At 46.1% G+C, this 25,380-nt stretch overlaps 1 protein-coding gene across 1 annotated transcript in view; it reads left to right on the forward strand.

Moving 5' to 3' along the window:
• COL4A2 (collagen type IV alpha 2 chain) overlaps positions 1 to 25,380 on the forward strand; it is a 208,468-nt gene that overhangs the window by 41,625 nt on the left and 141,463 nt on the right. Inside the window, exon 4 of the mRNA XM_017868195.1 lies at positions 11,936 to 12,016. Coding sequence (XP_017723684.1) covers positions 11,936 to 12,016 — 81 coding nt within the window. The remainder of the gene's footprint in view (positions 1 to 11,935; positions 12,017 to 25,380) is intronic.

Consider the following 25,380-nt stretch of genomic DNA (forward strand, 5'->3'; position numbering starts at 1 on the left):
CTGGGCAGGTGTACCTGTGCACAGGGGGACCACCTTCTGCAAGGTACCCGGGGTACGTGTTCATTCTCACAATAGTGCCAGCTGTGTGTCCACTTCATAATGACATCAGGAAGATGGGCTTTGGGATCCTGCCCACACCCAGCTCTGGGGCGCTGCTCATGTATCCGGGCAATCCCAGCCAGGATCCTGGGTTGCCTCTGTCACCCTCACAACCAGGGAGCCAGGAACCAGCCGTGAAGGCCAGTGAGAGGCGAATTTGGAAATGGGGAGCTTTCCTGGGGTACTGAAGGAGCAGTATCAAAATACTTGAAAAGAAAGGGAACTCTTTCTCGCTTGAGGCTTTTGAGGCGTGTTTCGTGTGTAACTCAAAGCCTTGGGAATCTGAGGCAGAAAGTCATTTAAAATTAACTTTTGGAATCAAGTGAATAAGACCCTATTCAAAGGAGAATTTAGCCGTGGGTTAATAAATACATCTAAATTGCAATGAAAATAAATCTTCAGCAGTCTTAGCCACTGATCCCGTAGTCACCATAGACATTATAAGGAGCAGTGGCTATGGCAGGGGTAATGGAACAGATTTCAGGAAGTAACTCAGAGTGAGAGGAGCAGGGGCACCAGAACTCTAGTGACAAAGACATTCGAAGACAGGCAAGGAAACCTTCAAATGCAGGCAACTCATACTTCGACGGGACACCCTCCAGTGCTCTGAGATGGAAATTGCCTGCATTTCAGTGTCCTTTTCTGTGGCTCCAGCGCCCTGCTGTATGCCCACTGCAAAGGCTGCTTGTCACATGTGCTGCCCAGCTCAACCCGGCCCCTGTGGTCGCTGTCCTGCCTGCCTGACTCCTGACAACGGCCCCACGCCCATGTCCACACCCTGGGTGTTTGCTGTCTAGGTTCCAGGCTTCTAGACCAGATGACTCAAGATGAGGCACCCGTGAGTCTCCACCTAATAAAACCACCCAATAAATGAGGGCTCAGCTTCTCCCTGGGTGAAGGCCAGGGTGCTCTGTTGACCAAGGGGAGGCCATGAAAGAATGGAGAGGGCTGGCTCTGGACAGAGCCTCATCCTCTGTGCTTGTCATGGCTCACTGCCAAGTGTGAACACCTGGGTCCATGCCTCCGCATGCTGGGCCCTTGTGCATGTCTGCGTTCCTCGCTGGTGAGGAGGCGCATCTCCGCGCTGCTTTTTGCCTCTAGAAGGGCACTGAGTATGAATTCTGAAGAAGTGGCCAGGGCAGGGGACGTGTGTCAGGAAATGCCAAGCCCCCTTTCCTAGCTCAGCCAGATGGCCCACCTGTCTTCACCTGAGGCCAGGCCCACCCATGCTCTGAGATCATCTCTAGCCCAGGACGAGGTATTTCCAAGGCAGCGTTGGCTCAGACTACATTGGCTGGGCTTCAACTCTCATTCACGTGTCAGGAGCTCTAGGCCGGGGAGCCAGGTGTTGGCGACCCTTCAGCTGGGAAGGCTCATGGGGCTGAATTACATCCCCAAACCCTCACAATTGCCCTGCAGAAGGGTGCCATCATCCTCCCTTTGTGCAGAAGATGCTGTGGCTCTGAAGGACCAGTCCCTTCTCTGCCTAAACTCTGCCCTTTGGCACATCATTCATGTTCCCGGTCAGCCCCTCACACATGCTCTTCAGCTTCCCAGGTTCTCAGCAGTTCCCACCTGGGGCCCCGCCTGCCATCCCTCCACTGTCATTCAGCCTGCTTTAAATGTCTCAGGATGACTAATGTCACTGGGATGAGTTCTGGCCCTGGTCTTTGGCCCACCACACACTGCATGCCCTGGCAGTCAAATTCCTGACTTTTTTTTTTTTTTTTTGAGCCAGTCCTGCCCATCAGGACCCAAGCTCCAGCACTAAAGTACAGCTGTCAGAGGTGGCCCTGCCAGTAGCACACTGTGTGTGGAAAACACCCAGACGTTAAGCTGCCTGAGGAGAAATGGAAGGTGGCCCAGTTGGCCGGTCATTGCTTGTTAAAATGTATAGGTGTGCAGATATGAAAACACGGGGCTTGTTGCTGGTGACTCATGGGAGGGCAGCGAACGTCATGCCTCCTGGTTATGTCTTGCCGCTGTGTTGAACCAGGACGGGGAATGATCCCATTCCTCAGGTATTCGTCTGGAAGACAGTAAAGGATTGCTTCCAGACGGGAAGGAGGTCTGTCTTCCTAAAGAGTGTCTAGCCCAACTCTCGTTCAACTACTGTCATTTCTTTCTGGTTCTCCTGTTCGAAATACACAGCCTGAGCTCCTCCTTCCTTCTCTGAGTCTCCCAGTTCCATGAGGACGCATTGACGCAGTCATAACTGCTGGCGCTCACTGGCACTCCATCATTGTATGTGGGGGAGCACCCCTGTCCTTCAGGCATTTCACCATCTTGAGCTGGTGACTCGTTCAAACCCATTCTGTAGAGTGAACACATTTATTTAGGATGCCCTTGAAGTGCTGTTAAACAAAGGAAGCTGAATTGGCCGACTTTTCTGCCCGGCATATGGAGAAGAAGGATTTGTTCTGGGTGGTGCAGCTGTGACCTGCACTTCCTCTTCCATATACCTTGCCCTGCTAATACCATGTTGGAATTATTTCCTTAATTTCTAAAGCTGCATGTGCGGAAATGGCTTATATTTCCTGTTTTGATAAACTAACAGAACTTTACTGAGAACTTTGTTCCCGACTTGGCTTTCTTTTCTTTTGGCCTCTTTTTTGATTAAAATCATAATTCTAAAAGTCCGGCTTGACTGGACTTGTGTCAAAGATGAAGAATTGTATAGATTTTTTTTTTTTTTTGCCTTGAAATGATAACTTTTAGCTTTTAAAAGATGATAACTTTTAACAATAGGCAATGTTGATCTTTTATGTCACTTGGCGTGGGTTATTCAGTATTCCTCTGTGGAGGGAATTCGGGTTAGATGCTGGGCACAATCCAGTTGTCAACTATCTGTAAATTCCCTTCAGAGGATGGCTCTTGTTGGCTGGAGGTAAATTGGCTTAAAAAGACTTCCTTGGACAAGAAGTTTCTTGGAACATGTAGAGGACAAAATATTCTTTGTTTTCGGACAGATGAGTTTTGTTCTTGCAACTTCATATAACTCGATTACTGCTCATTTTCTATGTGCAAGCTGAGAACAATCACCAGCATTTTTTTTTTCATTCATCTACATGGCACCCACTTTAAACGATACTCATGTCTGCAGAGGGCTGGGTGCATTTCCATGGTTTGTTCCCTTGCTATACGTTTACAGTTTGCAGTGGTAGCAGAGAAATAGCTAGTCTCAAAGAGTTTAAATTGTTCATATGTTTTGTTTTCTGGCATTCAGGTTGTCATTTAAACCTATTTTTTTGTGTCCTAAATCTAAGGACCAATCTGCCATGAAGAGGAGTGACATTGGGCAGTTTTCTCCACGTTTGGAGATGGGGCCATTCCTCAGACATCTACCGAGGAGGACACTCTTTTCCCAGGTGGCAAAGGAGAGGCTCTCCCTCCGCCTGGTGGCACAGGATCCTAGTGAAGGCAACACGATACTCTCTTCTCACTGTCATTGGGTCACTCACAGAAGAGCCAGGGCAGCAGCCGGGGGGGACCGGATATCCTCTTAATCCTGCAGCTGCCATTTTTGATCTCTGCTCCAACTCCACTGAATCCCATTGATAAATGACAGTCTCTGCTGGCAGCCAGGGAGCCGGTGACTCCAAGCAAGAAATTCTCCACTCGATCTTGATAGGAGCCTGGTTCAAGAAACTAGAACCTGGTTTTCCTTAAAGGGTTCCATGACTTTTCCTCTTCCAGAGGTAAAAGACTCACCAAGGAATCTAGATTGTGCATCTAGAGGGATTTGATGTCTGTGGTAAATCTATCCATGTAAACAGATGGATTTTCATATCTTTTTTTTTTTTTTAATTGAGACGCAGTCTCACTCTGTCACCCAGGCTACAGTGCAGTAGCACAGTCTCGGCTCACTGAAATCTCCATTTCCCGGGTTGAAGTGATTCTTGTGTCTCAACTTCGTGAGTAGTTGGAATTACAAGTGTGAGCCACTGTGTTCAGCTAATTTTTGCATTTTTAGTAGAGACGGGGTTTCACCATGTTGGCCAGGCTGGTCTTGAACTCCTAACTTCAAGTGATCCACTGCCTAGGCTTCCCAAAGTGCTAGGCTTACAGGCGTGAGCCACCACACCTGGCCCCATTTTCACATCTTTCTAAATGTAATGATGGAGTCTTAAATAAGACTCCAAGGAAAAGAATTCCCATATAAGAAGTCATCCAAGAAATCCCTCGCTCAATGATTCCCATTCTGCACCTGGAAAAAATGTCTGTTGCATTCCAGTTGAGTAGAATGTAATCTAAGGCTTCTGGAAAACACATCTTATGCCTTTACATACACTGCCTACTGGCTCCTAAACATTTCCAATTCCTGTAGTTCTGAGTTGGCATAGCAATGCTGGCTACCAGTTTAGAAGAGGAAAAAGAAGAGCTCTAGAAGGATATTTGGAATTTTAAAAGAATAGGAAGAAAGAACTACATTTTTTTTTTTTTTTTTTTGCATTTGGAGGGATTAGAGGTTCAGCCACTGAGTCCTCAGGGCTCGGAGCCGCCCCAGATTCAGCACAGGTCACAAAGGTCAAAGTAAGGTCCAAGGGCCATCACTTTTCTAGGACAGACAGGCCAGGGGTCCACAGAGTCATGGAACATGCTGAATCTGTAACAAATCCTACCTTCTATTGCACCCAGGGTGATGGTTCAGTGGTTTCCAGCTTTCTTGCTATCTCTAGACAAAGCCTGTTTTCACAGTGCCCGTCTTGTCTGACCACCCAGTGTAGGGCTTTGCAAACCTCAGTGTGCTAACCTGGAAGTCATGCTAGAAGTAGGTTCTGCTCCAAGAAAGGTGGGGTGGGGCCTGCATTCCTCACTAGCTCCAGGGTGATGCTGATAGGGCCTGTCCACACAGCACACTTGCCATGGCGGGGGCCAGCTGGGAGAGCAGCTGCCCTTCAGACAAGCACTCGTGACCTCTTTGACTTTGTGTCTAAGTCCCTGCCTCTGATCAGTATTCCTCTCTCTCTCCCTCTTATTCCCTAGCATTTTATTTGTGGTGCGACTTTCAGGTAAATCTTCCTCAAACTCTCTATCCAGTGTCTTCTTTGCTACCTGCTCTCTCTCTTGTTTCTTTCTTTCTTTCCTTGTATTTTTTCTTTTTGAGATTGGGTCTTGCGCTGTTGCCCAGCCTGGAGTGCAGTGGTGCAATCTCAGCTCACTGCAACCTCCACCTCCCAGGCTCAAGCCATCTTCCCACCCCAGCCCTCCAAGCAGCTGGGACCACAGGCGTGCACCACCATACTCAGCTATTTTTTTTTTCTTTTTTGTACAGACAGGGTTTTGCCTTGTTACCCAGGCTGGTCTTGAACCCCTGAGCTCAAGTGATCTGCCTGCCTTGGTCTCCCAAAGTGCTGGGATTACAGTCGTGAGCCCCCGCACACAGCCTTCTCTCCTGCTTCTTTGCTGCCTGTGACTCTCTCTACCCTACTCCTCCCTTGACAGCATGGGTTTTGTCCCTATGAACTGGTCCAAGAATGACCCGTCCTTCATCTCTTCCTTGCAGCTCAGAGACTTTCAAGTCTACTGTGCTTCTTAGATTTAAGCTGCTTTGGACTCTCTTATTTCCTAATATTTATAATTCACATTTATTTTCCATAACTATTCGTTTTGGTTCCACAACACTAAAGATGTCAAGAACTTACAATATCAGACTTAGCAGCCCCTTCCCTTTATCTACAGTGCCTCTGCCAGCTTCTTTAATTTCTTTATCTTTCTTGAAGGAGCAGATAAGTCCAATGGGGTCTGGCCTCCAGGTTGGTGTGTGATGAGATAGTTGGCAAGGTTTGCTGAGGGAAGTCATGATTCATCCCCCTAGGCAAACTCCTTCCATGATTTGGTCTGAAGTTTCCTGGCCATGCGCCTGGGAAGCCACTGAGCTGGCTGTCAGCTGAGTAGGGACTAAGGATGTTCAACTGTGGGTACCGAAAGCAGCACTAGATTGAAGGAGAGTCCTGAGCTGCAAGTTGGGGTGCACAGCAGTGTTGGAACATCCTGAAAGTCATAGGAAGAATGGGCTTCAAGTCACTGTAGTCAAGATGGTCCTGATTCCCTGATGATGATAATGATGATGATGATGACGATGATGACGGCATGAAGTTGGTGCCCTCCCAGGCCTGGAGGTTAGGGGTAGCCAGTCTATCTCTGCTTTCCAGCAGTGAGAGCTTCAGGCTGTCAGGCAGGGAGGTTGGCCTTGGAGGGTAGGCATAGAAGGAGTAGTGGAACATAGCAGAGCCCTGGGGCACAGGCCTGAGCACAGCCAGTCCTCTCTGTGAACACGATAACACAATACTTAAGGACCCACACTGTTCCTTATTTGCTTTCTAACCATCTTCTTCTTTGCAGCTCTTACCAGAATTTAAATTATGTGGGTTTAGTTGTTTGTTTACTTATTTCACCTTCTTATCTATTTGGTCACCTGCCACAGGGCAGGAACAATGTCTAATCTGCCTCCTGCTGTATACCCAGAGCCCAGCACAGTGCGTGGCTCAGAGACAGTTCACATCAGTGATCATGAGTGAATGAATTTGTAAAGTGAAAGGTGGATGAAGGACCTCCCAGCCCCTTGCCCCTTGTCATGTTAATTTGGAATTGGGGATGTGGGGTGTCCTCTCACTGGTGTAGTTGAAGGAAGGTGCAGGATACGGTTCAGGTTCCTCGGTGGTCCCAAGTTCCCTGGGTGGGGAGGTTCTGTGTGCCTGTGAGGAGGTAAGAGTCAGGCATTCTCCTGGGAGTGGGGTGCCCCCACCAGCTTTCACAGGCCTTCTGGAGAACTGGTCCCACCGGGCCTTGAGTCCTTTCCTGCCTTGGGGTGAAGGACATCCAGACAACCACAGGAGTTTGGCCAGCAGGACTGAACGGCTGTAGCATGCCCCAAGAGCCCGGAGCACGTTCCACACCTACAGTGGGAGCTGCAGGAGCCTCCTGGCCCTGGGAGCTTCAGAGGGGTCCGCAGCCAGGCACACCTGCAGGGGGCCTCAGTGAGAGCTAGACATTGGAATTGCTCTACACAATTGCTGCCTTGGAAATTCAGACTTGAAATGAGAAATCAATGGAGGATTGAATTGATATTTCTTTTATGAGTCTGTGATTGTTGTAAAAAGAGGCATGTCAAGTGCTTGGTGAGACCCATGAAGGATTCACTAAAAAACACTGAGGCAAACCAGACCTTATAGGGAAAAACAGACCTCATGGAGACTGAAGTTACAAACATGGACCAGGGCCAGTGTTTATCATGAAGGGGGTGAACAGAGATTTGAGGAGGGTGCAGAGTGGGAGGAAACTCACCATTTTTATTAAGGAGTTGACAAGAATAGGATCGCGTCTTGTCTTTGACTTGCGTTAAGCAGTAAAATGAAGGGATAGGCTGGAGGGCTGGGAGCAGGGTGGCGGCAGGAACGTGCAGTCAGTATGCCTCTGCTGGAGGGAGTGGCCAGGCCACAGATACGGGACCCCACATAGCAGTCCTCACACTCCTCATCTGAGGTCCTCAGGAAGGCATTCGTGTCTCGAGACTGTTTCAGAGACCCATATCTTCTCAGGGGAATGCCAAGGCCCAGGTCAGAGACTTGTTCAGTTTTTAAGAGACTGTCTGGAGCACACACCCTGCCCTAATAAGTCAATATTTCTGTTCCTCCTGGAGACCTGACATTCCAAAGTGTGGTAGTTCGGGCTCTTGTAGATGTTGGAATTCCTAAGAGTCTCTCTGGAGGACAGGTAAGATGTCAGTGGGAACACACATACACACATGCACGTGCGTGTGTGCACACATAGCTAGCATGTCCATGGAAACTGCCTTGGCTTGGAATGAGCAGGGTTGCCTCTCGATGAGGTATTCCTTCCCTCACCATACAGCACCGGAGCCATCACTATGTGTAGAAAAGTGTTACTGGGAGGTATCTTAGTCAGCCTACAAGCCTTAGTTCCAAAAGTAAGAATGCATCATTCAGTTTTGAGTGGGTTATGAATAACTTGCTACAACTAAATACAGTGAATATCCTCAACCTAGAATAAGGAGTCTGTTAGATCAATTTGAAACCATTAAAATGACTTCAACCTTTCATTTATACAGAGGGATTTGGCAAGTGGCTTTAAAATCAAAATTAAAAACAGCATGGGAAACAGCAGATGGAGAATATGAGTTGATGTTTTACCCTATAGACCCAGGAGGCCCGCCTGCCCTTCCCAGACAACTGGCCAATGAATTATTGGGTCAACTGAGGACCTCTGCCAAGCGCCTGTTCATGCCTCCCTCATGTGTAGTAAAAGGCATGAAGGCACCAGTCCATCTAGACTCAAGCTTTGATGCTAAACTTTCTGGCTTAGTGTGGAGTTGGATTTCTAGAAATCACATATTCAAATCATGGAATTTATGAGCCCCCATTACAGATAAACATTGAAGCCATTAAAAAATTGGCAAATACCTAGGATCATATTTTAAGGGCATGAGAGGATTTTATATATGTTTACTTTTACACCATAAACTCCGGCTGCCTCATTACCTCACTCAAGACGAAAAGATAAAAAGATAACTGAAAAGAAATGTGAAAGGCTTTCAAGGTACTGTTTTCTCTAAAGGGTTTGGGACTTTCCAACTTTTGGGTGTTTTTTTTTAACAGTAGTGACTGATGCATCAGATACTATATTAGGTAAAGAATTATAAGAATAACGTAAAAAAAATGTGAAACTCTCAAATGAGACTTCTCTAGTAGAAAATTGTTAGTTAAAAGAAAAAAACAAAATTACCCATACAAAAGGAACGTGGAGTCATTGCTGGGACCCAAGGCCAACTCTGGCCAGGAGGTTTTGGGTCGGAAGTTTGCGTGTCCTGCCCAGCTGCCCTGGACTGTCCGGAAGACTCTGCTGGGCGGGAGTGGCAGAATGGGCCTGGCCATGCCACTTCACCTCTACGTGGACATTCAGCTGGTGACAGGCGTGGGGAAGGCTCCAGCAGACCCGCTATCACGAAAAAACTTAGAGGGAGTCCCCAAGTGATAGTCCTGTTTAGTCATTGAGACTTAGAAGAGAGTGAGAAGGCTGTGGTAAAATACAATTTGCTTAAATTGGAAAGGGTTCTGTCATCTGGTAAGTTTTACTTGCATGATAAGGTTTGAATTCGTGAACACCAGAAGCCAGCCTTGTGCAGGGTCCCTTGGGTGTGACTGTGTGATAATAGGGAGGCTCCAGACAGGCTGACAAAGGCTGGCTGAGGGTGAAAAGCTAGATTAAGATTCACCTGTGAGACACTGCTCACCTGTGTGTGTGAGGGATGGCTGCACTAGCTTACCTGTGGGGGAGGGCTGTATTAGCTCACCTGTGTGTGGGAGAGGGCTGCACTAGCTTGCCTATGGGGGAGGGCTGTACTAGCTCACCTGTGTATGGGGGAGGGCTGCACTAGCTCACCTGTGTGTGGGGAAGAAGGGGCTGCTAAGCTCACCTGTGTGTGGGGGGGGGCTGCCTAGCGCACCTGTGTGTGGGGAGGCTGCACATAGCGCCCTGTGTGTGGGGGAGGGCTGTACTAGCTCCACCTGTGTAGTGGGGGAGGGCTTGTACTAGCTCACCTGTGTGTGGGGGGAGGATGCACTAGCTCACTGTGGTGTGGGGTTGAGGGCTTGTACTAGGCTCACCCTGTGTGTGTGGGGGAGGGAGCTGGCACTGACTCCCTGTGTTGTTGGGGGGAGGGCTGTACTAGCTCACCCTGTATGTGGGGGAGAGCCTGCACTAGCTCACCTGTGTTGTTGGGGAGGGCTGCACTAGCTCACCTGGTGTGTGGGGGAGGGCTGCACTAGCTCACTGTGGTGTGGAGGAGGGCTGCACTAGTCACCTTGTGTTGGGGGAGCTACTGTAGCTCACCTGTGATGTTGGGGGGAGGGCTGTACAAGGCTCACCTGTGTGTGGGGGAGGGGCTGCACCTGCTCACCTGTGTGTGGGGGAGGGCTGCACTGCTTACCATGGGGGAGGGCTGTACAGCTACCTGTGTATGGGGGGGAGGGCTGCCTAAGCTCACCTGTGAACAATGTGGGGGATGGGCTGCCTAGCGCACTGTGTGTGTGGGGGGGAGGGCTGCACTAGCACCTGTGTGTGGGGGAAGAGGCTGTACTAGCTCCATGTGTGTGGCGGGAGGGCTACATTAGCTCACCTGTTGTGGGGGGAGGGCTGACTAGCTTACCCTGCTGTGTGGGTGATAAGAGGCAGGGGGCTACCTAGCTACCTGTGTTCGTGGGAAGAAGGGCTTGGCACTAGCCATCACCTGTGTGTTGGGGAGGCTGTACTACTCACCTGTGTGGAGGGAGGGCTGTACTAGCTCACCTGTGTGTGGGGGAGGGCTACTCTAGCTCACCTGTATAGCGGGGAGGGCAGCACTGGCTCACCTGTAGAATGAAGGTTATACTAGCTCACCTGTCAGGGGAGAGGAGGCCTGCGCTGAGGCCCAGCTGATCAGAAAGGGGAGAAAAGAGGGTCACTCTGATTGCCATCATCTCAAAACGTTTAATACTGTCACAATCCGAAAGGAAGAGCTAAGGTGCTTGTCCAGTAGCCCAGTCTCCAAGTCCATCTTTGATCTGAATGTTGAGATCAAGGATGAAAAACATCTTTTTGCCCCATCGGGATTGTCCATCCAGGGAACTCCCTCCGTTTCCCACTGACTCACTTAGGGTTGTGTCTGCTTCTCTGAGGAAACGCTCAGTGGGGTCACCCACTTGCCTGAATAGGTCCTGAGAAAAGCCTCTTGCCAGCATTCCTCCTCCTTTCTGAGCATAAGTATGTCTCACGGGGCGAAGGGGAAAGGAAGTGGACTTACTCGGCCGACGCCCCTCAGCTGAAGTCGAAAGTGATATCAGTGGTGCAGGCGAAGGTTTGGCATCCCGCCAGATGCACCTGCCAGTCCCGCTTCCTCACACGGCCCTCCCTCTGGTCACCATGATGTCTGTCCCATGAGGGAGCCACCGTTTGCACCAACGCCGCCTCCTCCCCTCCATGGTGGTCCACTCCTGCCCACCTCTCTGGGTTCCTCACAAGCATTTTCTCCAGGCGCACGCTCCACATGTCCAGGCAGAAGGCAGAGCTGCTGCCCATGCCCCGGAGTTTCTCATGCCTGCCACAGGCCTGCTTCTTCCTGATTCCTCTCTTCACATGGAATCCGGATTCTGGGAATGTTCTCCTCATGCTGGAGGTCCGGGACTTTGCTTGGCATCTGGCACTTAGTGGGCACTTTTTTTTTTTTTTTTTTTTGAGACAGTCTCGTTCTGTGGCCCAGACTGGAGTGCAGTGGCATGATCTCAGCTCACTGCAACCTCTACCTGCCGAGTTCAAGCGATTTTCCTGCCTCAGCCTCCTAAGCTGAGAATACAGGTGCCTGCCACCATGTCCGGCTAATTTTTGTATTTTTAGTAGGGATGGGATTTCACCGTGTTGGCCAGAATGGTCTCGATTTCCTGACCTTGTGATCCACCTGCCTCGGCCTCCCAAAGTGCTGGGATTACAGGCGTGAGCGACCACGCCCGGCCTAGTGGGCACTATTTAAGGGCTCATTGACCATAGAATATACAGCACCAAGGGTGAACCGTGGTCTCAACTGTGGACTCTGGTGACGGTGATGCATGCGGACTTAGTGATTGTAACCAGTGTGCAGGTTGGTTCCAACCTTACACTCGATTTTGCTGTGCACCGAAAACTGCTCTTTTTAAAAGTTAGTCTATTTTTTAATAAAGCCTTATTGAATGTTTTGAATGAATAGTTTCTAGAGTTGGAAGGAATCTCAACAGATATTTTAATACCTGTTGTAGTTGGCAATGTTTTAGGTAACTTTTCTTTGCCTTGTGTTTTATTGTTGCAGGGTGTGAAGAAGTTTGATGTGCCGTGCGGAGGAAGAGATTGCAGTGGGGGCTGCCAGTGCTACCCTGAGAAAGGTGGACGTGTAAGTCACAACGTTGCAATAAGTAATATTATCTTCCTCATACAGTCATGCCTCACTTAACGACGAGGATACCTTCTGGGACACGTGTGGCTGGGCAATTTCGTCATTGCTTGAACATCCTAGAGAGTACTCACACAAACCTAGGTGGCGTGGCCTACTACACAACCAGGCTATGTGATGGAACCTGTCACTCCTAGATGCCATGGCATACTACACACCCAGCCTATGTGATAGAGCCTGTCACTCCTAGGCTACAAACCTGTACGTAGGCAATTGCAACACAGTAGTATTTGTATATCTAAATGCAGAAAAGGTACAGTAAAAATATTTAAAATAGGACTCCTGTATAGGGCACTTACCACGAACAGAGCTTGCAGAACTTGGAAACTGCTCTGTCTGCATCAGGGAGTGAGGGACGCGTGGATGTGAAGGCCTGGGGCGTGACTGGGCACCACTGTAGACTCTAAACGCTAGATCTTAGGCGGCCCTAAATTTACGTTTTCAGTATTTTTCTTTCTTCAGTAATAAATTAACCTAGTTTACTATAACTTTTTTACTTTACAAACTGTTAAACTTTTTAAACTTTTTGACTCCTTTTGTATAACACTTAGCTTAAAACACACATTGTACAGCTGTACAAACATATTTTCTTTTTCTGTGTTCTTATTCGATGTTTTTTTCTATTCAATTTTTTTTTTTTTACTTTTAAACTTTTTTGTTAAAACAAAGAAACAGACATGGGAGCTGAGGCCTACACAGGCTCAGGATGATCAATATCACTGTCTTCCACCTCCACATCTTGTCCCACCAGAAGGTCTTCCTGGTAGTAATGCGCATGGAACCGTCTTCCCCTCTGGGAACAATGCCTTCTTCTGGATTCTTCCTGAAGCATCTACCTGAGGCTGTTTTACACTTAGCATATGTGCACATATAAATAGGCCTATACTCCAAAATAATGATAAAAAGTAGAGTATAGTAAATGCAGAAACCAGTGACACAGTTGCTTATTACCAAGTGTCACAGGCTGCATGTAACTGCATGTCCACACTCTGATGCAACCAGGAACACAGTAGGTTTGTCCACACCAGCACCACCACAAACATGTGAGTCATGCGTTGGGCAGATCCGGTGTCATCTTAGGGGACCACTGTCTTCAGTGAAGTCTGTTGTTGACCAAAAAGTCGTGATGCAGTGCCTAATTGTACTTCCATTTGAAATGAGAGTGTCTTAAATTGCCTGATTAAGTCATTGCATACTTTGCTAAGAAATTTAATACAGTTGTATTCTCTTCCACTAGAACAAACAATAATATAATGCAAAATTGGGTCAATGTATACCACTTTCCTACAAAATCGAGAGCAATTTTAATTTTCACAAGCATCTTTTCTTTCGTTCATTGTTCATTGTAAGTACATATGTGTGTTTGCATGTGTGTTTATATGTACATATATAAAGCAATGATGTTTTATACTTTTACATAAGCAAAAATGTCATAAAAATATTCTGTAAAGAAAACATAATTAGTTGCATTTATACTGCAATATAGTTATACCAACTAGAGAGCACTGGCAATTGTATCATTGCTAACAATTCTCATTTTGAAAATACTCATTCACTGAATGTCTTTTATGTGGTCCATCTGATAGATAAGTAAGAGGAAAAAAGGGTACCCCAAATTATCACCATTACATCTGGCAGAATTTGAAATATTGCCCTAATATTGGATTTAATATGTTCAGTCAAAGTGATTTGTCTCTGATTCTGTTGCCTTTAAAACTGAGTCTTGGTGTTACTTGGTTTAAAAATTATTATTTATATGTGCACGTTTAAGTCCATCTTGCATCTGCGAAGGTATAGGGAGTAGTAGTTTGTTTTATGACACAGCCTCCTTGCCTTTGTTCCCTGTACTCATGCATCTGCCCTAGGAATCATGCTTGTCTACACCTTCGTTTGGCAAATGCCAGGTTGTCAAGGCAACTGGAAACTCTTGCCTGCATTGCCCCATTGTTGTTGGAATCAGAAATTATAACAGCCCTTGGGTGTCCAAATGAGTTTCCCCAAGTTGAATCCTGAAGTCAGTTTCTACCGTCGCCATTCCCCATCCTTACCTGCCAGGAAGAACGACCCTCTGCTGGAGCTTGGCCTCCGGGGCTGGGGTGCGATGCCGCTGCCTCCTAGCCTGTGTCCCCTCGACAAAATCAAGTGGCCACCGTTCGTGATAGGGAACCTCTTTATAAATGCTGTCATCCCTATTTGCTGACCTGTGACTGATGGTTATTTCACTGTCAAAAATCACAACTGAGGAGGCTTCCTGCCCCTTCAATCAAAGCTCCCATCTCTCCACCTGCTGCGTTCATCATTAGTTGCAATTCTCAAAGCAGTTATTTTTGTTTTGGTTAAGCATTCCTCTGCCTGCAGTGGGGACTTTGTGGTTTAGAAATTGCTGGTTGAAGATCATTTATCAGCATTTAACAAGGCTAAATAATTTTTAAGTTTATGGAAGCCATTTCAGGAGATGTAAAATTCCCCCCGGGTCCCATGCTATAGATTTTCGCAACGATGCTTCTGCTGCAGTGATGAGAATGCCTGACTGCAGACTCTCCACCCCGCAGCCCTTGACTGACTCAGCCTTATATGGGCATGGATAGAATTGGTGGTATACACGTATCTGCGAGACTAGCTGTGTGGGATGGAGTTACTGTCTAGCGGGACTTTGCATTCTTCTCCATGTCATCAGACAAACAGAACCCAAACAAAGTGAGTAGAGGTGACCGGGTCTGTTCCTTTTCACTTTCTATGATTATTTAATGCAGAATCAACATAGTAACATTTTCCATAATGCCTTTAGGAGAATTTTATTCTTCAGTAAACATAGCTAGTTCAGATTATTTCAATATATAATGGCATCTGCATAGCAGTATACTGTTACGTGATGCCAGAGGTCTTTTCAATGAGGTTAATAAGAGGGAATTTCTAAGGATCCCCAAGACTGTGTGATTTCGTGAAGTCACAGTGCAGGCATTGAGACCTTTTTATTTCCCAGTGTCCCTAATGAAGGAAACACCTTGAGTCTCTTTCTATAATTTGCCAAGTAAAATGAAAAATCGACACCTTCTGGTTAATGTGATTAACATGAGTAATCCAAAACTCTGTGTGGGCTTGGCTTTCCGCTAGTTATTCAGACGGGTTATCAGCACTGATCGAATTAGGCTGTGATTGGCAGCTGTGTGAAGGGTTGTACAAAAGACAGAGGCAAACGATACCCCTGCCCTGGGGCCTGGACTGTGGGATCCACTGTGCACGCGCAGCGCTCACGTGGCCTGAAATCTGGTTGTACCTGTACCTCTGGGTACTGCATGATGCTTGACACTCGTTTCACTGGGCCGAGGCCCAGGCTGCCAAGGGACCACACAGAGCCAGTCACTGGGGTGTGTTAACAATCAGCACACAGGCTGCCCTATTAATGCAGGTGAGACCCTGGACATTCACCAATAAAGCGATAGAAATGGCTGGTGATAAAAGGTAAGAGAGAGATCAGTGATGCCATTTACCATTTTCTACAGAGTATATTCCTGGAGATAGTCTTCTCTATGTTACAGGAGACATTTACTCTCAGGACTGTTGCATCTATTGTATTAAAACATTTTTAAGATAGAGTATCTATTTCAAGACTACAAATCCAGTGCAGGTGGCTTAACTATTTTTTAATTAACAGATTTTCCCAAATGCGTTCTTGCAGAAGCAGAGCTCTGTCTGCCCTACGTTTGCACTGATAGTATTTTCTTGAAGTAAGGTAATACATAAAAATAGCAGCTGGACAGAGCTTGCTGTCGAAAGGGCTGTGTGCATAGTTTGTTCTTTCCCACAGCTTCCCCTGGGGTGACTCCCGTCTCTTTTCCCTGTGGTGCTACTGTAACAGCCTCTGGAAATGCCTGGCTGCAGACTCGCCACGCCCCAGCACTTGGCTAGCTCAGCCTTTTATGGGCATGGTACCCCAGTTCATCTGTGCATCACCATGGTGACAGCCAACATCGGAAGTTGTACGTCACTGGATAACTTTTGGACACTAAGCAGAAATCACAAGCATACTATGGATTCTATGGATTCCAGTTCCAAATGGATTCTCATGTGACCAGTGAATGAGCTTTGGGTCAAATGTATGGAGTTTGTTCTCTATCCTTGGGCGATGAGCGGTGGACTCTCCTAGCAGGGAGAGAATTGCTTCTCCCGGACAGAACCACCCAGTCCCATAGATAATTCCAGCAAGCCACAGAGTTGAGGCATGAAGAGGCAAGGCGGGAGCTGTGTCCCGGCTGCTGGGCACAGCCCACTTCCCCTCCCTGGGCAGAGCTGGGAGGAGCTGAGCCAGGAGCCAGCCCATGTCCTGTAGTTCACATAGGAGCACACTGACTTCAGGAGGGAAATGGCTTCTGCAAATCTCACACCCAGATTGTGGCAGAGTCCAAAACAAAACTCAAGTCTGGGGACTTAGACAAATTCTTTTTCCAGCATAATCATCTTTTGTGTCCGTACTCCTCTTCCCATATGTCAGCCTGGAAGAGTGAGGCTCTCCGGGGTGCAGGGAAGAACATAGGCAGCATGAGAAGAGAGTTTCCCCTCGTTATACAAGAGTTACGGTTCCCTAGTTAACTCTCTAACTACCTCTTCAGTTGTTTTGTGAATTTAAAAAAATAACTTTAACAAATGATCAGGACTTTATTGTTATGTGAGGTTCTGTATTTCAAATAATCTCTAGTAAGTATATTGGAATAATTATAAATTACAAGTTCTGATTCATTGGCACTGCATGTTCTCAGATTTATCCCTCCATTGAATACCAGGCAATCATCTGGACAAGGCTGCCCACCCCTGGCACCTTCCACTGTAGCCCTCCCAGGCTCAAGCAATTCTCCTGCCTCAGGCCCTCAAGTAGCTGGGACTGTAGACATGCACCACCACACCCGGTTCATTTTTGTATTTTTTTTGTAGAGATGGGATTTTGCCATATTGCCCAGTCTGGTCTTGAACTCCTAAGTTCAGGCAATCTGCCCACCTCTGCCTCCCAAACTGCTGGCATTACAGGTGTGAGCCACCACACCCAGCCTTCTTTTTCTATTCTCTTTTCAGTTTTCTTTCTTTATACACCATGGAGATGGAAGGCAGTTGAATGGAAAGCATCAAAGTGAGTTTCAGTTACAGAATTTCTAATAGAGTTATCAGCACCATGCAATGTAAATGTTAATAGTATAGAAAGCAGTAGAGGGGCAGGTAGGAAATCGGAGTCAACAAAGAAGACAACTTTGCTTTGCTTGTTAACTCACCTAGAAGATTGTGAAAGTCTTGGATTTTTCCAAGTAAGGTTAATTTTAGTTCATTATTTCAATAACTTAGCCAGATTCCTGTTCCCCCCAAACATCTGATTTTTGACCATAAACTCTGATCAGATAGATTGTTTTAATTTTTTTAAGGACATCGACCTTCACAGGGCCCCTCCTGTGTCCTAAGGCACTTGGGTGTTCCAGAAACTAGTAAATGTGAAGACTGGTTGGATAACTCCAACTTGTTGGGAACTAGGGAGATGGGCAAATGGCTCTGCCACATGACAACAGGGAAAAGAGAACCCACGTTGTCAGCCCCTGAACTAGTGAATGGAGTTCCCTACATCACTCAGCATGCATCCAGGCAGGACCCACAGTGCCCCCTGTGGCCTGGCAGCTGCAGCTGAGAGCCTGGAGACTATGCTTCCGGAAGGTTGCAATTGACAAGCTCACTCAAGTAAGCAGCGGCTGAGTGTGCAGGGCAACAAGTTGTGTTTAGTGAGTACATTTTTTCATGTAACTGAGAGTTTCCCACAGTCTGTGTGTCCCTGGACTTAGCCTCACCAGATTTCTTAAATTCAACAATATAAATCAAAGTAAAAGAAACCAGAGAGAAACTGAGCAAAAAAAGCTGCCAAGAGAAGAGGGAATGGGTGCTCGGAGTGGGATGGAGGCAGATAATGAGAAGCCAAGAAAATTCCTTGTCTTTCGCTCTTGCTGTCAGCTCAGAGGGGTCATCTTGAGATGAAAAAAAAAAGAGCTCCCAGCCTCCGGGAAGGAAAGGAGAGGGTGCCCCACACAGATATGAAGCAAAGCCATTAGCAAGATATTCCCTCTAAGGAGAGCAGTGGTTTTGCCAACGGTATCTTCTATTGTGTATTGCCAATCATAAACCTTACCCTTCTGTGTAGATAGCCAGGATTTTAAAATAAAACTAAATCTTCCCCAAGGAGAGAATTGCGAGGCCCGGGCAGCAGGGGTGCTTTCATGTGGGTGTTCCCGTGGCTGGAGGGGTTCTGAAATTTTTGTATTTTTAGTAGAGATGGGGTTTCACCTGTTGGCCAGGCTGGTCTCGAACTTCTGACCTCAGGTGAGCCACCCGCCTCGGCCTCCCAAAGTGCTGAGATTACAGGCATGAGCCACCGCACCCAGCCTCTGTCTTAGTTCTTTGAAGATGTGTGCCTGTGTGGCACTACTACTGACGTAAAAACGTCAGTGCTGCTGTGTCAGACCTCTTTGCAAACCAACTGCAGTTTTTCCAGACAGATACTTTTTAATGGTGTGCCCAGCATACTTAGCAAAAGAAATCTCCAGCATTTTACACGCTGCACAGAAAGGGCAAGAAATTAGTCAGACATAGCAGAAACACCACCTGGCTTCCAGGCTTTTATAGCCCTGTCTGCACATAGCTCTCACTCACTTTCAAAACCATGCAGTTATTTTTAGTATGGCTTTGGAGCAAAGGTGGTCTGGCTCATCCAGCACTGCAGGGGCTGCAGCAACTGGGTCCTGTGATTACTGTCTGTGGGTGAGCTCCAAACTGGCCTATTTTCTGTCAAATCCTCAGTGGTGTTATAATGGTTCTTTTGACATAAAATATTTATCATATGGGGTGGGATGGCAAGTGGAGGAGGGGCCAGAAATTTGTAATTGCTTCTCTCTTCATCAGCTGCATAATTAACTCAATTCTACAACAGTTTATTAAAAGTCCCACTTCAAGAAAATGGTTAAATCTCACTGGAAAGAAAGAACTGCATTATGTTCTGAAGCTCCAAGTTTCAGAAAATATTCTTTTTGTAAATATTTAAGCCCAGTAGGTCACCCATCTTGGTCTTAACTTTCATGAAACCCTGACTTTATATTGTATTTTCTTTTCATCTAGGATTTACTGTCTACAATAGTCTTACACATTTTCTATGAGTTTCCTGTCTCTCCACTCTCCCCAGATCCTCCCTCTACCCCTGGCTGCAAACTCACAGAGATTGGATGTTCAGTATGGTAACTGCTAGGCACATTCAGCTATTTCTTTTTTTTTTTTTGAGACGGAGTCTCACTCTGTCGCCCAGGCTGGAGTGCAGTGGCCGGATCTCAGCTCACTGCAAGCTCCGCCTCCCGGGTTCACGCCATTCTCCTGCCTCAGCCTCCTGAGCATCTGGGACTACAGGCACCCGCCACCTCACCCAGCTAGTTTTTTGTATTTTTTTAGTAGAGACGGGGTTTCACCGTGTTAGCCAGGATGGTCTCGATCTCCTGACCTCGTGATCCGCCCGTCTCGGCCTCCCAAAGTGCTGGGATTACAGACTTGAGCCACTGCGCCCGGCCACATTCAGCTATTTCAGTTTCAGTTTTAATTAATTAAAATGAAATGAAATTTAAAATTCAGTTCTTCCATTCACTAGCCACACCTCAAGTACTCGCATAGCCACAGCTCCAGAAGATGACTGCTCTGTTTACTTCTGTATTCCTGGGGCCTACGTGGGGCCTGACACATGATGGATATACACTAAATATTTGTTGAATGAATACATATTGTTTTTAAATTTTAGTAGCCAACTGTGGCAATGCATAATCCACTGCCTGTGTTAGGGGCCAAGTTTCCTGTCTTTCAAGGCATTTTCTCTCTTTTTTTTTTTTTTTTTTTTTTTTTTTTNCGGGGTTTCACCGTGTTAGCCAGGATGGTCTCGATCTCCTGACCTCGTGATCCGCCCGTCTCGGCCTCCCAAAGTGCTGGGATTACAGACTTGAGCCACTGCGCCCGGCCACATTCAGCTATTTCAGTTTCAGTTTTAATTAATTAAAATGAAATGAAATTTAAAATTCAGTTCTTCCATTCACTAGCCACACCTCAAGTACTCGCATAGCCACAGCTCCAGAAGATGACTGCTCTGTTTACTTCTGTATTCCTGGGGCCTACGTGGGGCCTGACACATGATGGATATACACTAAATATTTGTTGAATGAATACATATTGTTTTTAAATTTTAGTAGCCAACTGTGGCAATGCATAATCCACTGCCTGTGTTAGGGGCCAAGTTTCCTGTCTTTCAAGGCATTTTCTCTCTTTTTTTTTTTTTTTTTTTTTTTTTTTTGAGACAGTTTCGCTCTTGTTCCCTGGGCTGGAGTGCAGTGGTGCCATCTCGGGTCACTGCAACCTCCACCTCCTGGGTTCAAGCCATTCTCCTGCCTCAGCCTCCCGAGTAGCTGGGATTACAGGCATGCGCCAACACACCCGGCTAATTTTGTATTTTTAGGAGAGATGGGGTTTCTCGATGTTGGCCAAGATGGTCTCGAACTCCCGACCTCAGGTGATTCGCCTGCCTCCGTCTCCCAAAGTGCTGGGATTACAGGTGTGAGCCACTGTTCCTGGCCTAGCATTTTCTTTAATTAGAACTGTATCTTCATTGAATGGAGCACCAAAGTATGAACCTCGAGACTTTGTCACAAAGGGCTCTGTGACCTTGGGAAGGACACATGACTTCTTTAAATGAGTCTCCTGAGGGCTTCTCACCTTGCTCAAATGGGCTTTCCAGAGCTTTGCACACTCCTCCCCCATCCTTCTCTCTGCACCTCCCCTTTCTCCACACATACCCTTGGCTCTCCAAGAGTCACCCTGGCCCCCTTGCAGCCCCTGCTGCTGGGGCCTCCGTCCCGGTTCATTGACTCTTCCCTTCTCTCAGACCAGTGCCTTACATGCAGTAGCTGATAGAAAATACGTATTTGAGTGTTGAAGGAATGTAAAACTCCATTGCTAAAAGGAAGCTAGGGCCTTTCTTAGGATGGAGGACATGAAAGAAAAGAAAATGCCACTTCCGAAGCTCAACACTCCATCGGATTGACAAGTTAGCTGGGATCAGATAATAATAGCTATTTCATGTCTTGGTTAAAAACCTCACACAGACTCCAAAGAACTGTTGATAAACTAGAGTAAAAGGAATTCACAGTTGCATTCTTAAAACCAAACGAAAATGCTGACTTTCAAAATCCTTCTTTCCGACCTCCTGATGGAAAGTTTTGACAAGTATAGCACTGAATCATTTCCCCCTCTCTGTTAGAGAAGAAATGGCAGTCTTCAAAGACCATCGTTTTGTTTTCATGGCTTCTAATTCATTCTTAGTAAACAATTGCAGGATTTCTAAAAAGACCAGACCATAGTAGTTACCAGACATGAGATGCTTTCTAAAACTTACTTTGAATAGAAATGTTTTCTCTGAATCTGTCTTCCCTCATGCAGCAGGAGGAATGTCTAAAGCTATGGTACCTTCGTAGAGAAACAGCGTCCACAGTCAGTCTTCCCAGTTGGGTTTGTGTCAGCGGTCCTTTACAGGTGGTCTACACAAGAGTCTAAATGTTCCTGTCTGTGAACAGTCTTCTACTAGACTGCTTTAATAATAAAGAGAAAACTACTAGATTGTTTTGCAACGTTTTGAAATTACTGTTGTTGTTTTCTTCTGGAAACAGTAAAATAATAGCCAAGGGGAGAAAATGGCAGAAATGATCAAACCAAGCAACTGCACGCACATTTTCCTCACTGAGGGGCCTTTGAATTTGTCACCTAAATGCGGCACGCAGTGGGTACGCCGGGAAGGAGGAACCCCAGGGAGGAGGAAATGGGGGTCCCTTCGTCTCTGCTTTATTTTGTCCATCATTAAATCAGAAGGACATGGTTAGTGTCCTTCATCCTCGAACGGTGAAGATGCTGCATACATTGTGTGTTACTATCATTGGCATTAGGGTAAACGAACGTATAATAAGTGTATTTTTAAATGAAACAGTCATTTCAAAATGTCCTTAGGAAACTGGTCAACCTGAGGCCCTGAGCTACCTGCACTTCTAAGCCCTCTGGCGTCTCACCCAAATGTGTTCATTGTGGTGTAGACAACAAAGTGCTCAAGGCGTCAGAGGTCTGACTCACCTGGGAAGGACAAAGTGGGCCTTCCAAAGGCCATGTGTCCCCACTGATTAGAAAGATTAAAACACCCCGTCCCTTTCCTCTCTGTGTCCAGCCTAGAAGTTTGCATTCTAGGAGAATGGCAGCAGCCAGACACCTCCCAGGAACCAGTTGCAAGCCCCGTATCGATGGCAGCTTCCTGCGAAGCCACTGTGAGCATGTGAAAAATCCCCACCATAGGAACAAAAGTTTTTGTATCTAAAACACTGTTAGGGTGAATAACTCTTAGAGGTTTGGAACCAGAAATAAAGAAAAAGAACATAATAAAATGGAAGTAATTAATGTTGGGTAAATAGTATCTTTGGCCTAACAAGTTCTTGGCTCCATTGTCAGCATCCGTGTTTTCTATTAAATTGTCGTCTTTGTGAGGCATTATTACAGTTCTTCCTCTTAAAGTCTGTTTTGAATAAAGCAACTGAAGGTTGGATGAATTCTGTAGTGAGGGTGATCTCTAATGAAAATTAAAGTTCTGGCATGTCTTAGCTCTAAATGGTAGTAATTATTTTTAAGAAAATGCACTTTAGGTGGTGATCTTGGCATTGTAAAAGTCTTATGAAAATAAGAGATGTATGTCAAGAGAACCTTACTATCAAAATCAGTTTTGTGCGTTGCACCCATGCGTAGCATCTGTCAATGAAACCAGCCTTTCTCAGGTTTGGTGAAAGGAATATTGCCGTGGTCTTTGAGGACTGATGAGTTTCCACTAATTTAGAGCAAAATTAACAGAATCCTATGAGCCTGGAGGAAGCAGTTTGCTTTGGTTTGTGTCGCTTTTAGCATACTACTCATTTCAACCCCGCTTAGAGAAGTGGCAGATCTTACACCCTCAGGCAGCTGGGATATGCCAGCCACAGAGGGCAAGATCCATAAATCTTTAACAGATTTTACTGTACGCGTCCACAGCCCCAACCAGCCATACCGTTGCAACCTGAAAGAAAGAGAGGATTGAATAAGCAGTCCAGAAAATTCAAGCAAAACTCTGAAACAGGAAGCCAGGCTTCCCGTACTCGAAGGCCTTGGGGTAAATTCCTCATCATTTAGCACCTGAAATTTTACAAATATTTGGCCTTCTCTTAGAAGAATGATGAATTATCGGTCTAGAACATTGACTAGTCTTCTCCCAGCCCCGTATTCAGGAAGGACAGAAGAATGCATTGGAGACCAACGAATATCCACTCTGTTCTAAGGACTCCAGGGAGAGAAATTGGACAGACTTTACTGGTAACTTAATGAAAGACAAAAAAGGCGTAGGTTTAAATAGATCCGGAGTAAAATTCACAAAGGCCTCAAGTCATTAAAAGTATTACATATCCAACTCCCAAAAGTTGAACTAAAAAAGTTCCTCTTCTTCAAAATAAGGTTTTACTTAGAGACTTTCAGTCCCACTTAAAACTTCAAAGCAATAAGCTTCATTTCACAGCTCCACTAAATGAAACCTAATGGTAGACATGCCTTTGACTAGACATAAAGTAAGCATGCTTTCTAGAGAAAATAAATAGAAAGAGAGGAGGTTTCTTTCTATTTCCATATCAGTTTCACCTCTTTCTAGAAATGATTGCTCGTCTGGACAGCATTTGTCATGAGTTTGTTTTCACTTTAAAGAGTGAAGGGGAGAGATGACCGGGGAGTGATACCCAGCTGCTCATCTTCAAGGATTTTGTGTAGGAGTTGAGCGGAAGAGGTTTCACTGCAGAAAGCCAGTATTGTCAAGAAGCATCCTGAGAACATGTAATTAGTCTCTGCAAATGATAGAATAGTTATATTAGTGCCATAATGTATTATATTTAAGCTATTTTTCTAATTCCCAATCAACTAAGGCCAAAGAAAAGGGGGGTTGAGCTAAATAATAGCGTTAGGATGTTTAATGTGAAATCCAAGAAAACTAAAATAATGCAATTAGGCCAGACGCGGTGGCTCATGCCTATAATCCCAGCACTTTGGGAGGCCGAGGCTAGCAGATCACGAGGTCAAGAGATGGAGACCGTCTTGGCCAACGTGGTGAAACCAGGTCTCTACTAAAAATACAAAAAATATATATATATATATAAGCTGGGCGTGGTGGCGCATGCCTGTAATCCCAGCTACTTGAGAGGTTGAGGCAGGAGAATCACTTGAACTTGGGAGTTGGAGGTTGCAGTGAGCCGAGATCACGCCACTGCCCTCCAGCCTTGTGACAGAGTGAGACTCTGTCTTAGTAAATAAATAAATGAATAAATAATGCAATTAGAGTTACAGTATGGCCATTCAGGTTGACCATTCCTAATCCAAAAATCCAAAATGTGAAGGGCTCTAAAATCAGAACCCTTTTGAGCACAGACATGACGCTCAAAGGTCATCTCGTTGGAGCATTTTGGATTTCAGATTTTTCAGTTTAGAGTTACTCAACCAGTAAGTATATGCAGATGTTTCAAAATTCAAAAAACTCCCAAATCCAAAACACTTCTGGTCCCAAGCATGTCAGATAAGGAGCACTCACCTTCTGATGAGCTTCAGTGATTGTGATTAAAATCTCACACCATTCACAGAAAGCACTGTTAACACTACGGGCAAGAGCACTATTAACGCTACGGGCAACAGCACTATTAATGCTACGGGCAAGAGCACTAACGCTACGGGCAAGAGCACTATTAATGCTACGGGCAACAGCACTATTAACGCTACGGGCAAGAGCACTACTAACACTCCAGGCAAGAGCACTAACACTACAGGCAAGAGCACTACTAACACTACAGGCAAGAACACTAACACTACAGGCAAGAGCACTATTAACGCTATGGGCAACAGCACTATTAACGCTATGGGCAACAGCACTATTAATGCTATGGGCAAGAGCACTATTAACACTACAGTCAAGAGCACTAACACTACAGGCAAGAGCACTATTAACACTACAGGCAACAGCACTATTAACACTACGGGCAAGAGCACTAACACTACAGGCAAGAGCACTAACACTACAGGCAAGAGCACTAACACTACAGGCAAGAGCACTACTAACACTACGGGCAAGAGCACTATTAATGCTGTGGGCAACAGCACTATTAACGCTATGGGCAAGAGCACTAACACTACGGGCAAGAGCACTATTAATGCTATGG

Source organism: Rhinopithecus bieti, unplaced genomic scaffold (genome assembly GCF_001698545.2).
Source record: "Rhinopithecus bieti isolate Rb0 unplaced genomic scaffold, ASM169854v2 scaffold_3734, whole genome shotgun sequence".
Lineage (NCBI taxonomy): Eukaryota > Metazoa > Chordata > Mammalia > Primates > Cercopithecidae > Rhinopithecus > Rhinopithecus bieti.